Source organism: Hemiscyllium ocellatum, chromosome 10 (assembly GCF_020745735.1).
Source record: "Hemiscyllium ocellatum isolate sHemOce1 chromosome 10, sHemOce1.pat.X.cur, whole genome shotgun sequence".
NCBI lineage: Eukaryota > Metazoa > Chordata > Chondrichthyes > Orectolobiformes > Hemiscylliidae > Hemiscyllium > Hemiscyllium ocellatum.
In genome coordinates, this window is record NC_083410.1 from 98,657,424 (window position 1) to 98,672,328 (window position 14,905).

Consider the following 14,905-nt stretch of genomic DNA (forward strand, 5'->3'; position numbering starts at 1 on the left):
TTATCAGTTGTGATAGCAGCTTTCAACACAGGCTGGTGATCTTGAAAAGTACACTTATGGAGAAAACATTTAATTTGTCAAACAACTTTTTTACATAACGCATGACTCTGATCATTTGTGTGAAGACAGTTACCTGGTCTGATCTCATTAGGTGAGGACCAAACTGTCTGGGAGGAGAAAATTGCAGTATGGAGTCTTTGCATCAGCAGATTTGCAGATCACAATGGTGTCTGAACTATAGTGCTATAGCCAAACTATGGACTCGTATGCTGCAGCCAATGTAGGTCCTTTGTGTTCTTCCATGAGAATCTCTTCATTCCTTAATGACGAAAACCAGCTTTTAACAACAGGTTATCCTCAGAAATGGCCATATAGATGTTGATATGGATCCTTTTATTTTTCATCTGATGGCTTTTTGACATCAGTCAGGTTTAAGTGCTAGGCAACACTGCCTAGAAACCATGCCACAAGCAAATAAATCTATCACACGCTTAAAAAAAAAGTCGTCTTAATACTTTAAAACTAGACAGTTGTGAGATGCAGTGGAGCAGAAATTCATCATCTGCCCAAACATCAGGCACAATGTTCACCTTTGGTTGAGTTTTGAATTCTGGAAACGTGCAGTCATTTTCTTTCTCTCTGAATCAATAAAGAGGGTTTTCTTGATTTTCTGCTTCCAAGTGAAGTCTTCAATAAGGAATGAGGTAAAGTTGTAATCAAGTGTCAAAGTGTAGATGAGCTTCTGACACTGATGGTGAAATGAATTGACTGTCTCAATCCTTCCTAAGCGTCACTGTTTCACTGTTTGATGCATTTCTGCCACAGTTTCAGGGGCTACTGCAGTGTAATACTGTGAATTATGTAGAGACCAACATCTATGCATTATATATCACATTAATTCACTATTTCTTTTATCAGACATTCAAAGATATTCAAAGACTGCAGTTCGGCCAAATAGGTTGTTTACCTTCAGACTGATATTTAAAATGGATAACAGTATCACAGTGTTAATGTGAAAACAAATTTGAATGCAACCACAAACCCTACCTGCTTTAGCAGTACAAAATGGCTGCACCCTCATGAGAATGGGCTCCCAGCCATAACAGGGCATAAAAATAAAATGGCAGTATTTTACTTTCAGCAATTCATCATTATTTGCGGAATTGTGTGACAGCAATACAAATATAATTCAATTGTGAATGTAATAGAGATATCTAGTTAAATTCCTACATTGACAATAAATACGACATTACAAAATTCCATGAAGTAAACATTCCAAAACACAAAGATATTAGGTAGCTGTATGCAATAAAGCACAAAAACAATATGTGTGGAGTCTGAGCAGATAGGGGAAGCCCTAAATGAGTTTTTTGCTTTGGTTTTCACTACGGAAAGGGTCCTTGTTGTGAATGAGAACTTTTAGGAGCCAGAAAACAGGCTTGAACAGATCGAGATTGAGGAGACTGATGTGCTGGAAATTTTGGCAAACATTAAGATTGATAAGTCCCCAGATTTATCCTAGGTTGCTCTGGGAAACGAGCAAGGAGGTTGCTAAGCTGTTGGGGAAGATCTTTGCTTCCTCACTCTGCACGTATCAGAGGATTGGAGGGAGGCGAATGGTATTCCTCTTTTCAAGAAGGGGAATAGGGAAATCCCTGGCAAATACAGACCAAACACTTGTGGTCAGCAAAGTTTTGGAAAGAATTCTGAGGGACGGGATTTGTGACTATTTGGAAAAGCGTAGCATGATTAAAAGCAGTCAGCATGGCTTTGCGAGAGGCAGGATATGCCTCACAAATCTTATTGTGTCCTTTGAGGAGGTGACGAGACAGGTTGATGAAAGTCAGGCAGTGGATGCGGTGTATATGGGCTTCAGCAAGGCATTTGATAAAGTTCCCCATGATAGGCTCATAAAGTCAGGAGGTATAGGATACAGGGAGATTTGGCTAATTGGATTCAGAATTGGTTAGCTGACCGAAGGCAGAAAGTGACTGTAGATGGAAAGTATTCTGCCTGGAGATCAGTGGTGAGTGCTGTCCCGCAGGCCTCTGTTCTTGGACCTCTGCTCTTCGTAGTTTTTAATAAATGACTTGGAGGAGGAGGTTGAGGAGTGGGTTAGTAAATTTACAGATGACACAAAGGTTAGAGGTTCCATTGATTGTATCAAGGGCTGTTGCAGGCTGCAGGATGGCATAGACAGGATGCAGAGCTGAGCTGAGAAATGGCAGATGGAGTTCAACCTGGATAAATGTCAAGAGATGCATTTTGGAAGGACAAACTTGATTGCTGAATATAGGATTAAAGATAGGATTCTTGGTGTTCAAATGCATAGATCCCTCAAAGTTGTCACCCAAGTGGATAGGACTGTTACGAAAGCATATGGTGTTTTGGCACTCATTAACAGGGAGATCAAGTTTAAAGCCGCGAGGTTTTGCTACAGCTCTACAAAACCGGAAGTATGATGTCCAGTTCTGGTTGCCCTACTATAGAAAAGATACAGAGGCTTTGAAGAGGGTGCAAAGAAGGTTTACCAGAATGCTGCCTGGACTGGAGGGCTTGTCTTCTGAAGAGAGGTTGACTAACCTCGGACTTTCCTCTCTGGAGAGGAAGGAGAGAGGTGACCTGATCAAGGTGTACAAGGTAATGAGGGGCACGGATAGAGTTGATAGCCAGAGACTTTTCCCCTGCCACGAGGCGTCATAGTTTTAAGGTATTAAAAGGAAGGTATAGAGGAGATGTCAGAGGTAGGTTCTTTATGCAGAGAGTTGCCAGCGGTGATGGTGGAAGCAGAGTCATTATGGACATTTAAGCGACTGCTGGGCATGCACATGGACAGCAGTGAATTGAGGGGTGCGTAGGTTAGATTATTTTATTTCAGATTATAATTAATCCTCAGCACATCATCATGGATCGAAGGGCCTGTTGTGTGCTGTACTTTTCCATGTTCTATGTTCTAAAACATTTCAAAACAATAGGCTTGAAATACTTTACAGATTGAACATGATTATTATGATAGGAAGATTGTTATCAAGGTGAATTCAAATCCAAGTAGAAGATTTCTGAATTAGTAATCAGCATTATCCATTTATTGCAGTAGTAAGCATTGTGGCCGAATATCACATTCACTATAATTTGTCCAATTGTCAATATTTTGCAGTTCATATTGAGTATAATCAAAAATACTCACCACTGCCTCGAATCCAAATTTTTAAGTTCCCTTAATAGTTTTGAGTTTTTCTTCAGAAGATGAAAACTATTCCTTAGAACAAAAGAAGGAGGAATACCTTAGAACCTAAATGAAACACGCAACAAGTAACAGCTTTATTTTCACAAGTACGAATGCATCATTTAGGGATTTACATTCAGAGGTACCTTGTTCGGCGCTCCAAAAGCTAGTGTGCTTCCAATTAAACCTGTTGGACTATAACCTGGTGTTGTGTGATTTTTAACTTTGCACACCCCAGTCCAAAACTGGCATCTCCAAACCAAGGTGCATATGAGAATTTGAGAATTCTGGCAGAAAATGGAGTGAGAGAGATGGTGTTTGAGTTAGAAATATGTGCTTTTAGTAATGAAAAGGCAAGAACACATTTTAGGAGTGGAGGGGAAAGGTGTTTTCGTAATGAATTGGTAGTTCAGTAGTTTGCAAGGACAAAGGCATAAAAAGTGGGTTTTTTTGAACAGGTAAGTATGAGACCAGTTTTGAAGAGAAGTGGAATAATATCCACGGGAAGGAGGATGGTTAATAAAAAAAAAGTTTGATAAATGGCTTGTAATCAAGTCGGAAACACTACAGTCTAGTTCTCATACAGATAGTGCAAGACAAACAAGTTCGCTCTTCCAAATTTGACTTATTTCCTTACTGTCATTATTTAATTTCAAACCAGCTGGGCAGATGCAAGTTCAACTTTTAAGGCAGAGATTTCATTAACATTTGATAAAATATCTCACACCTGCATCTTTAAATTTCTTGAATTTTCCAATGAGAGCATTGACCCTCAGCTAATGCTTAAAAATTCCTCAGGATGTAAAGAAACAGAAGTTAAGTTAATTTGGATTTAACTGAACTTCTGTTACAACACAAAAATAACAAAATTATATATTCTCTGACGAAGCTTAGCTGATAAGCATTCAACATTTGTTCAAGTTTTCCAGACACCTCAGCTCTCTTTTGAGATTTTTTTTTCAAGAAGACTCAAGAAAAAGCAAGTGATAACTCATCTACAGTTATCTAATTCAGCAGTTAGAGTGACAGGTTGACTCTAGTTGCCTGACTTAATTGAAAGTTCAATCAAGGTGAAGACTCCGTACTCTCAGTGTGCAGATAACTGGTGAGAAAATTTTGCAATGAGATTAAATAGCTAAAGCCAAAGAAATGTATAGAAAGGATTTGAGAATAGATACTTCAGAATTCTACAAAGATGTGGCTAACCTTGAAACTTTCAATTCAGTGAATCCAGAGGTCTTGAACCATTCAAGTGTGATTAACTCTCCCAACAAGTGTATGTGTAATTATTAACAGAATTCATTGCATTCTGAATTCTGTGAAAGCTAAGAAATTCCCATTTTCTAGTTGAATGACTAATGAAAAGGAACCAGTCATCTCCAAACAATTGGATCTTCATGTTTCAAACACTCATTTTTATTTTAATATCTCCTATGTCTGCTATTCTACATCTGTATTCAGGAAAAATAGGAACGGAAGAAGGGTGGTAATATTGATGAAGGAGACAACTGTAATGCTGAAGAGTGTGTTCCAAAGGTTCCAAAATGTATTTGGCTCAGTGGATTGTTTTTTGGAGGGGGGTGTGAAGGAGGAGAAAAGGTGCAATTACATTGTTCAATGCAGTTTACAGACTGCCAACTGGTAAAGCCAACAAAGAGGAACAAATTTACAAAAAAAACTGCAGGCAGGTGCAAGAATTATAGATCGCTGCAACAGGAACTTCATTATCTACATACATATGGGATAAAGAATTCAGGAATGTGTTTAAACTTCCTACAAAAGTGTGTTTAAAGTGCAATGTGAAATGAGCTATCGCTCGTCTTGATCTGTGGAAATTAGGCAAAGAGAGAGAGAGTAGGGCAATTTAGGTTGGTCAGGAAAAAGGACAAGGAATGTTGCAAAGTAAAAATAATTAATTCGTAGAAAGCCACCTTCAATGGGATTACAAAGTTAAAAATCACACAACACCAGGCTATAGTCCAACAGGTTTAATTGGAAGCACACTAGCTTTTGGAGCGACGCTCCTTCATCAGGTGATTGTGATGATGAAGGAGTGTTGCTCCGAAAGCTAGTGTGCTTCCAATTAAATCTGTTGGGCTATAACCTGGTGTTGTGTGATTTTTAACTTTGTACACACCAGTCCAACACCGGCATCTCCAAATCATGACTTCAATGGGATTAGAATGGATCTGACCGAAGTTAATTATAATCAAAGATTCACTGGCAAACATATCACTGCGTAACACAAGCTATTTTTTAAGAAACATTTTGGCCACAGTCACTGTTATATTTCTCCAAGGGAGAAGATAAGAAAAACAAATTCAGAGCTCGCTGGGTGACAAAAAAAAGTTGAGATTAAGAAAAACGTACATGCAACAACAGCAGGTTAATAATATCATTAAATACTAGGTTAAATGCAAAAAGTTATAATAATAAAACAAATTTAAATATCAAAACGTTCAGAGGAAAATTAGAAAAGCAAATAAAAGCAAGAATGTGAGAAACATTGCCAGTCAACATAAAAGATAATCTAAAAGACTATTAGAGCAGCAAAACGAATGGGATAGATCAAAGACCAAAAAAAAAGGATTTATGCATGAACGTAGCTGGCTTGACAGAAGCTAAAGAATGTTATTACACTCATGAAGATAATACTGTGATGTCATACAGAGAGATGATTTACACATTTGAAAGATTTAAAATTGATGAGGTGTAAAACAGACAGCTTTTTTTTAAGCAGTGGGTAAGTTACTGCAGACAAGCTGGATGTATATGAAGGGAAAGTTGGTGGACAAGTAGCAGTTCATTGGTCTGTGAACTAGTGCTCAGTTGTTGATGACAAAGGTCTTCTGTCTGCCAACACCAACATGATTGGCTCCTAGGTAACTGAACAGTTTGAGGCTGTGAGTGAGGTAGACAGAAGGCTATCCAAATCTATGGGAAAGATAGTTTTCTCTGCCATAAAATAACACCTAAAACTGGATTATTTTACTTTACAAGTTCACGTCAGCTGGTGCTTTTAATCAATGTCAGAAACCTCAATTTTTCAAACATGTCATATTTCATTTGGACTTTGAGCAATTGATGAAACAGTGCTTTGTGCCTCCTGGAGAAAGTGAGAAACACTTGGGGAGAGAGCAAGAGATAAGAGAGCGCGATGAACAGCAAATTGTGACAAGCCCAAAAGGATCCCAGTGAACCCCGTGGACAGAAACCATTGAGCTGCCTTCCCAGACTTTCCCTCTAGAGTCATGGAGTCCGACACACAGAAAAGGTCCTTTGGCCCAAACTGGTCCATGCTGACAAAAATGTCCATGTACACTAACCCCATTTCCCTGCACTTGGCTCATATCCTTCTACACCATTCATATCAAAGTGTGGGCTCACCAACATCCTGTACAACTGTAACATAAACTCCCAACTTCTATACTCAATGCCCTGACTGATGAAGGCCAGAGTGCCAAAAGCCTTCTTCACCGCCCTGTCTACCTGTGACTCTACTTTCAGAGAACCATGCATCTCAACTCCAAGGTCTCTCTGTTCCATTGCACTCCTTAAGGCCCTACCATTCACCATTAAACTCCTTTCAAAATGCAAGATGTCACACTTTTTTATATTAAACTCCATTTGCTATTTATTGACCCACTTCTCCAGCTGATCAAGGTCCTGCTGCAATTTCTGACATCTTCCTCAATGTCCACAATACCTCTTACTTTAGCGTCATCTGCAAACTTACTAATCATGTCTTGTACATTCTCATCCAAATCCCTGATATAGTAATATCTCAATCTTTGTATCTATCAGCATCAGGGAGTATTTCATAAGGCACAGTTTTTATTTATTTATCGGTAGCTATTCAACCGCAATAAATAGTAATCCTTAAGTACAGAAATCCAAGTCAGACTTTCTGTCAACCTGGGTCTAAAAGACAGGTAAATTAGGGAATTTTGCATAGTTTTACGAAATTTTTAACTTTTTTTGACAACTCCAAGAATGGCCAGGCCTGATTTTCAGTGCACCATTCCAGTGAGGTATAACAATAAGCAAGTTGATGACATTGGTGAATAAGTGACAGATGAAATTTAATGCAGAAAAGTATGAAGAAATTTATTTCAACAGGAATAATGTGGAAAGATAATATAAAATAGAGGCTACAATTTTAAATGGGGTGCAAGAGAAGGGGGAGCTGGATGCAGATGTGAATTAATCATGGCAGATTGAGAGCAGTTGATAACACGTCTCAGGCTTTTTCAAGGAAAGATAAAGTACGAAAACAAGAAAATTACGTTAAACTCACATAAATTGCTAGTTCAGAATTAACTAGAGTATTGTGTGAAGGAATTAAAGAGGGTGCAGAAAATATTCAAGAGAATTAAGTTCATCTTCTCTGAAACTAGCTAAGGAGATTGACAGGAGGACAAGTTAGCATGTTCTCTTTGAAAAAGGAAGGTTGAAAGGTGACTTGCTTGAGGCATTCAAAATCATGAAGCCTAGATAGAGGAGTTAAGAATCTGTTCCTAGTGCTGAAAGGATTGAAAACTAATAGGAACATATTTAAGATTATTAGAAATAATGCAAAGAGGGTATGATGGAATTTTTTCCATGCAGCAACTGACGAGGACCTGGCAAGTGTGGTGGGGACAGGGTCAATGGATGCATTCAATATAGAATAACTGGACTATTATCTGAAAGGGAAGGTGGTGAGGGAAATGGGGAGAAAGTGGACAGTGGCATCAGATGAATTGCTCCTTCAGAAAGCCAGAACAGAAACAATGGACAAAATGTATTCCTTGTCCATTCAATTGCTCAGACTCCAATTTTTTTTTTTAAGTTTCAACTTTGATGACAATACAGTCAGTTTTCCACCAATGGTTTCAACAATATTGGACACATATTAAAATTTTCATACAGTCAATACAAACTGATGAGATAAAATGGCTGCTATTGTTTTGTTTTTCTTATTTGTGCTTACATCATTTCTGAAAGGACTATTAGTAGTGAAAACTGAGACCAGAGTTTCTGCTTCTATGTCTATATTTTACTAACTGCTCTTTTATGTTTTCATGGCATCTGGGTGTTGCTGGCTAGGTCACTATTTCTGGTCCATCCCCCAGTAGTTTCCTTTTTGGCCCGCTGTATACCATTGAGTAGCTTGATAGGCCATTTAATATTCAACCAAATTGCTGACAATCTGGAGTCATACATAGGCCAAACCAGCTAAGGAAGGCAGACTTTCCTTCTCTATGATTTTGAAAGCATCAAGAATTATGAAGGCATTCATAACTGGAGGTGTTCCTTTAGGGTAAGGTAGCATACGGAGGTAGTTGTACATTAATGTAGTTCAGAAAACTTTATATTTTCCTGTTTATTGTTAAGGCTTTGCCAACTTCATTTATTAAAAGCATGAATGATGGCAGGCTTTTTACACGGTGGACATCACATCCAAGGCCAACCGGTTAATGCTTATTTTTTCCAAACACTTCTACCCTGGTCATAGAAAGTATCAGAAGCGGGAACCCTAGCAGATGGTTCTACCAAGTTAGGAGCATGGGAGCCAATTAAAACATCTTTACCTTGATGTCTGAAGTTGACCTATATGTTAGTTAACTACTAAGTTAACCAAATAATATACAAAATTTGCAAACATTTCTCACTCTTAGATTATACCAATTGTAAAAATATCTGGAACAGTTTCACAGTAATCCAAAATATTTCACTCTTCTTGAATCTTGGTATAATTTGCTGCAAGTAATATATTCATGAAATAGAAAGAGAAAATTGGAGCAGGAGCAGGTCATTCAGCCTTTCAAACCTGTTTGATCATGGCTGACCATCCTACTTTGACTGCAAACATAAATATATTATCAAGTATTACCTTCCTATTACCTAGTTCTCAAATTAAGTGGTTTAAATTGATCGATTTCTAATCTTCAATTTAAAAATTCTGAATTGGCTTGTCATTTGAATTCAGACTGAGCGAGTGTGAAAGATAGAATCAGACTCTTACCTTTACCCCAAACTGAAACCAGAAAATGCTGGAAATACTCAGAAGGTCAGACACATCAGGGAGAGACACCAAATTAACATTCAAATAACTTTAAAATAAGATTAACTCAAAAACATTAATCTGGAATCTCTCATATGTGCCTGAGCCCCAGGTATTTCAGATTCCCAGCATTTACAGTTTTGCACTACTTTTAGAAGCGTTTTTCATTTATTCTAGAAGTATTTACCTACACTGTTATACATTATAACCAAGAACCACCTCATCATCAACATCATTACAATTTGTGTACATTTAAAGAGACATAACTAAATCCCAACTAAATTCTACCACCAGAAACTAATATGCGAGTACACAATAGCTTCTACCAGGGACAAGTTATTTTCTTGTTCCATCATCAATAATACCATATTTGTTGTTGCTCTAAGAGCAATCTCAAATATTAAAGAAAAAAATGATCAATTCCAATGAACTCTCTCGATGCAGTAATATTAGAAACACAGCGACAAACACTTAGAAAAGAAAAAAATATAGAAGCACAAACACTTGGGAGGACTTTAGCTCAAAGCAAGCTAAATAAGTTTCCGCAGGCTATAAAAGAAGATCTACCCTTCAACTATTATGGTACGAGTTAATTGGAGAAATAATTGACAAGTCGACCATTATTTATTATCAGTCACACTCTCTCCTGCATAGGCACCTTACAGGGATGTAGCGCTGGCCACTTTGCATCAACCAAAGGAAGTGGAAAATTGAACCCATACACAAACCAACAGATGGTCAAGTATTGAATTACAGGTATGAATAGATTCCATGAAAGGATTTTAGCTTGTATTTACCCCAGCAGCTATGGCACTATTACATTTAAACTTAAGACCTGAGGACGGATATTAATCCACAATTCACTTTGGACAGGAATTATGAGAGAAATTTGAAAGGAAAATGATGAGGCGTGCTTAAAAACATGCCATTTTGTAGAGGAGAATAAACAAAAAGGTACACAATGCGCAGTTAACACCATGATACATTTCTGTACAAACTGTACCAGTAGATTGGATTATTGCAAACATTTAAAAGAATACCTTAGATGCAAAACAAAAATGGTGCAAATGATAGCAAGCAGCCACCTTTGATAATCAAAATTAAGTCACTGAATATTGCTGGTCTAAGCTACCTTGAGAAAGTTTCCAGCCACTGATCTTTGCCATCCTACAATAGGAATATTCTCATTCATCTGTGAGATGACATTAGAATAAAGGAGAAACAAATTTTTAATTGAAAGCAACATTCAGGCCAGTGGACAGTTTCAGAATTACAACAACAAAGATTTAATTACAATCTTAGGCTCGAATGGTGAAGTGGTAGTGCCCCTGTGAGCCAGGGGTCCTCAGTTCAAGTCTACCTGCTTCAGAGATGTGTTATAATATCTCTGAACAGGTTGATTAGAAAATACCAACAAGTCAACAAAATGAGTCTAACATAAGGTGATCAAAACCTTAACAGACATTATCCTCAAAACTTATTTGTTGGTCTCTCAGATAAATTTGTCAATGAAATTCTTCAAATAGGATCTAACTCGAGAATCAATCCAAATAGCAGTGGATAGAGACTAGAAAATCGCTCAAGAAACATCAATTGGCAGAAGTTGTATTTAATGCAGAACATTCAATGGGCATGTTGATTATTTAACGCACTGACCAGAGAAGGTACTTTCTAACTGAAAAATTAACTGTAGATTACAACATTAAAGGATAACTGGAGCTCTCTCTGGGGAAGGTGAGACCCCTACAAACATGATGGTCTTCACATGAACCAGAGGGGTACCAATATCTTAGAAGGGGAATTTGCTGATGCTCTTCGGGGGGGGGGGGGGGGGGGTAAGCGGGTTTAAACTAATGCAGCAGAGGCATGGGAACCTGAATTGTAGTTCAAATGTACAGGAGGTTGAGGGTAGTGAGGTCTGGGGTAGGTTTACATGGTTGAGAGGGGGCACTGGCAATCAAGATATTGGTTTGCAATGTGTGTATTTCAATGCCAGGAGCATCTGGAATAAGGTGAGTGAACTTGCAGCATGGGTTAGTAACCTGGGATTTCCACGTTGTGGCCATATCAGAGACATGGCTAAAGGAGAGAAATGAATGGTTATTGCAGATTCCAGAATATAGGTGTTTCAGCAAGAACAGAGAAGATGGTAAAAGAGGCAGGAAGTGTGGCACTGTTAATCAAGGGTAGAATTACAGCAGCAGAGATAACATTTAAGGATTCATCCACTGAGATAGTTTGGGCTGAGGTTCGAAACAGGAAAAGAGGTCGCCCTGTTGCGGATTGCTCCAGGTATGTAGAGGAAAGAATAGCAAAGGTGATTTTCGATAACAGCGAGAGTAGCAGGGTAGTTATTATGGGGGACATTTAACTTCCCTAATATTGACTGGGAATACTAAAGTTCAAGTAGTTTAGATGGGTCAGTTTTTGTTCAGTGTGTGCAGGAGAGTTTTCTGACACATTATATCGACAGGCCAACAAGGGGCGATGCCATAATTAGATTTGGTACTGGGGAATGAACCCGGCCAGGTGTTAGATTTGGAGGTAGGTGAGCACTTTGGTGATAGTGACCATAATTTGATGATGTTTATAATACCAATGGGCAGGGATAGGTATATACCACAAGGAAAGAGATATAACTGGGGGAAAGGCAATTATGATGTGATGGGGAAGGAAACTGTGCATCCCCTGCAGTTTTGAAATGTGGAGCATATTCAAGGAACAGCTATTGATAAGTATATACCTATTATGCAGGGAGGTAGTTGTCAAGAGAGGGAACCATGGTTTACTAAAGAAGTTGAAGCTCTTGTCAAGAGGAAGAGAAAGGCTTATGTGAGGATGAGGCGTGAAGGCTCAGTTAGGGGGCTTGAGAGTTATAAGTTAGCTAGAAAAGATCTAAAGAGAGGGCAAAGAAGAGCCAGGAGGGTACATGAGAAGTTGTTGGTGCATAGGATCAAGGAAAACTCTAAAGCTTATATAGGTATATCAGAAATAAAAGAATGACTGGAGTAAGATTAGGGCCAATCAAAGATACTAGTGCAAAGTTGTGTGTGGAATCTGAGGACATAGGGGAAGTGCTTAATGAATACTTTTTGTCAGTATTCACATTGGAAAAGGGCAATGTTAGTGAGAATATGGAGATACAGGCTACAAGATTAGATGGGATTAAGGTTGACAAAGAGGAGATTTTAGCAATTTTGAAAGATCTGAAATTAAGTAAGACCCTTGGGCCGGATGGGACTTTTCCTTGGATTCTCAGGGAAGAGCTCACCAAGCCTTTGGTTTCCATCTTTATCTCATCATTGTTGACAGGAGTAGTGCTAGAAGACTGAATGTTGTTCCCTTGTTGAAGAGGGGGAGTCAAGACAACCCTGGTAATTATAGGCCAGTGAACCTTACTTTGGTTGTGGGTAAGGTGTTGGAAAGGTTATAAGAGATAGGATTTATAATCATCCGGAGAGGAATAATTTGATTAGGGATAGTCAACACGGTTTTATGAAAGGTCGGATGTGCGAAACTAACCTTATTGAGTTCATCGAGAAGGTGACAAAACATGTGGATGAAGGTAAAGTGGTTGATGCAGTGTACATGGACTTCAATAAGGCACTTGATAAGGTTCCACATGGTAGGCTATTGCATTCAATCCCGAGTTTCGGGATTGAAGGTGATTTAGCGGTTTGGATCAGAAATTGGCTAGCTGAAAGAAGACAGAGGGCGGTGGTTGATGAGAAATGTTCATCCTGGAGCTCAGTTACCACCGGTGTCCTGCAAGGATCTGTTTTGGGGTCACTGCTGCTGGTCATTTTTATAAATGATCTGGAGGTGGATGTAGAAGGATGGGTAAGTAAATTTTCAGATGACACTAAGATAGGCAGAGTTGTGGATATTGCCGAAGGACGTTGTGGGTTAGGGGAACATAGGTATGATGCAAAGCTGGGCTGAGAAGTGGTAAATGGAGTTTAATGTGGAAAAGTGTGAGGTAATTCACTTCGGAAGTAGTAACAGAAATGCAGAGTACTGGGCTAATGGAAAAATCCTTGGCAGCATAGATGAATACAGAGATCTCAATGTCTAGGTGTACAAATCCCTGAATATTGCCACCCAGATTGATAGGGTTGTTAAGAAGGCATTTGGTACATTGGCTTTTATTGGTAGGGGGGATTGAGTTTCAGAGTCATGCAATCATGCTTCAGCTGTACAAGACACTGGTAAGTCCACACCTGAATTATTGCATGCAGTTCTTGTCACTGCATTACAGAAAGGATGTGGTCGCTTACGAAAGGGTTCAGAGGAGATTTACTAGGATGTTGCCTGCTATGGAGGGAAGGTCTTGCAAGGAAAGGCGGAGGGAACTGAGGCTGTTTTCGTTGGAGAGAAGGAGGTTGAGAGGTGACTTAATCGAGACATATAAGATAATCAGAGGGTTAGATAGGGTGGACAGGAGAGCCTTTTCCCTTGGATAGTGAAGGCTAACACAAAGGGACACAGCTTTAAATTGAGGGGTGATAGATTTAGGACAGATATTAGGGGTAGTTTCTTTACTCAGAGAGTAGTAGCGGCATGGAATAGCCTGCCTGCGACATTAGTAGACTTACTGATGTTAAAGGCATTTAAATGGGCATTGGACATACATATGGATAATAATGGAATGGTATCGATTAGATGGGCATCAGATTGATTTCACAGCTCTGGGCAACATCAATGGCCAAAGGGCCTGTACTACACTGTGACGTACTATGTTCAAACAACACCATTGTCATACACAATTTTCACCTGAGACTCAGTCTAATAACTAGCAAGTAATGTGCATTTGTCATCTGACTGTCAGAAACAAGAATTGATTACCTTGTAATACTTGAAAGATCCTGTATTTTTCTAGTCATCAATCAATTGATTATTTTAATACAAATCGAGTACCTTTGCTCCAGATCACTTAAAACGTTTCTCAATAGGGTTTGAGCTTTTACCCTAAAGTCACATACAGAAACAGGTTTTAAAAAGTGTCATATGGTTTTAATCATGAATATTTCCATAATTGTAGTTTATAGAACAATCTAACAATACTATTCTCTCAAAACGACAGCATTAGACAATCCCTATCTCCAAGAAACATATTCTGGATAGCATCCAATGGGCATTAATAATTTGGGAACACATTCACAAACTACTGGAGTATTAATGTTTTCAACACCCAGACTGTAGATGTGAATACAATTAGAAGGATCTAAACCTGTCCAACACAAATTAAAGCCTCCTCCAACAACATAGCAAATACCTTGTACATATCTAATACCTTGAATATAATAAAACAGCCCAAGGCAGCTGAGATGTGTATTATTAAGAAAGCATCAAGTCATATAAGGAAATAAGTTGAGCAACAGCTTGTTCAAACGGGATGTTTTATGGTTTGTTTTGAAAGGAGAGGGAGGTAGAGTGGTAATTCCTGAGCATATGCTGTAGCAATTGAAGATGCTGCTGTCAAAGGTGGTACAATCAAAAGCAAAAAGGCTGAAGGTTGGGATGACAGAGGTGCAATGGTTTCAGAGTTGTAGCAGATTCTGGAGAAAAGGAGCAACAAGGACAAGAAGAGACTGAGAATAAAAATGATTTTTTAAAAAATTAAAGCATTGCTG

The 14,905-nt window shown here is 38.6% G+C and overlaps 1 protein-coding gene across 3 annotated transcripts in view; it reads right to left on the reverse strand.

Annotated features, from left to right (window-relative positions):
* The window catches only part of ralgapa2 (Ral GTPase activating protein catalytic subunit alpha 2), a 564,036-nt gene that overhangs the window by 256,004 nt on the left and 293,127 nt on the right, over window positions 1–14,905 (reverse strand). For all 3 annotated transcript variants that reach the window (XM_060831798.1, XM_060831795.1, XM_060831796.1), the window contains exon 34: window positions 3,188–3,259. In XM_060831798.1, the coding sequence (XP_060687781.1) occupies window positions 3,188–3,259 (72 nt within the window). The remainder of the gene's footprint in view (window positions 1–3,187; window positions 3,260–14,905) is intronic.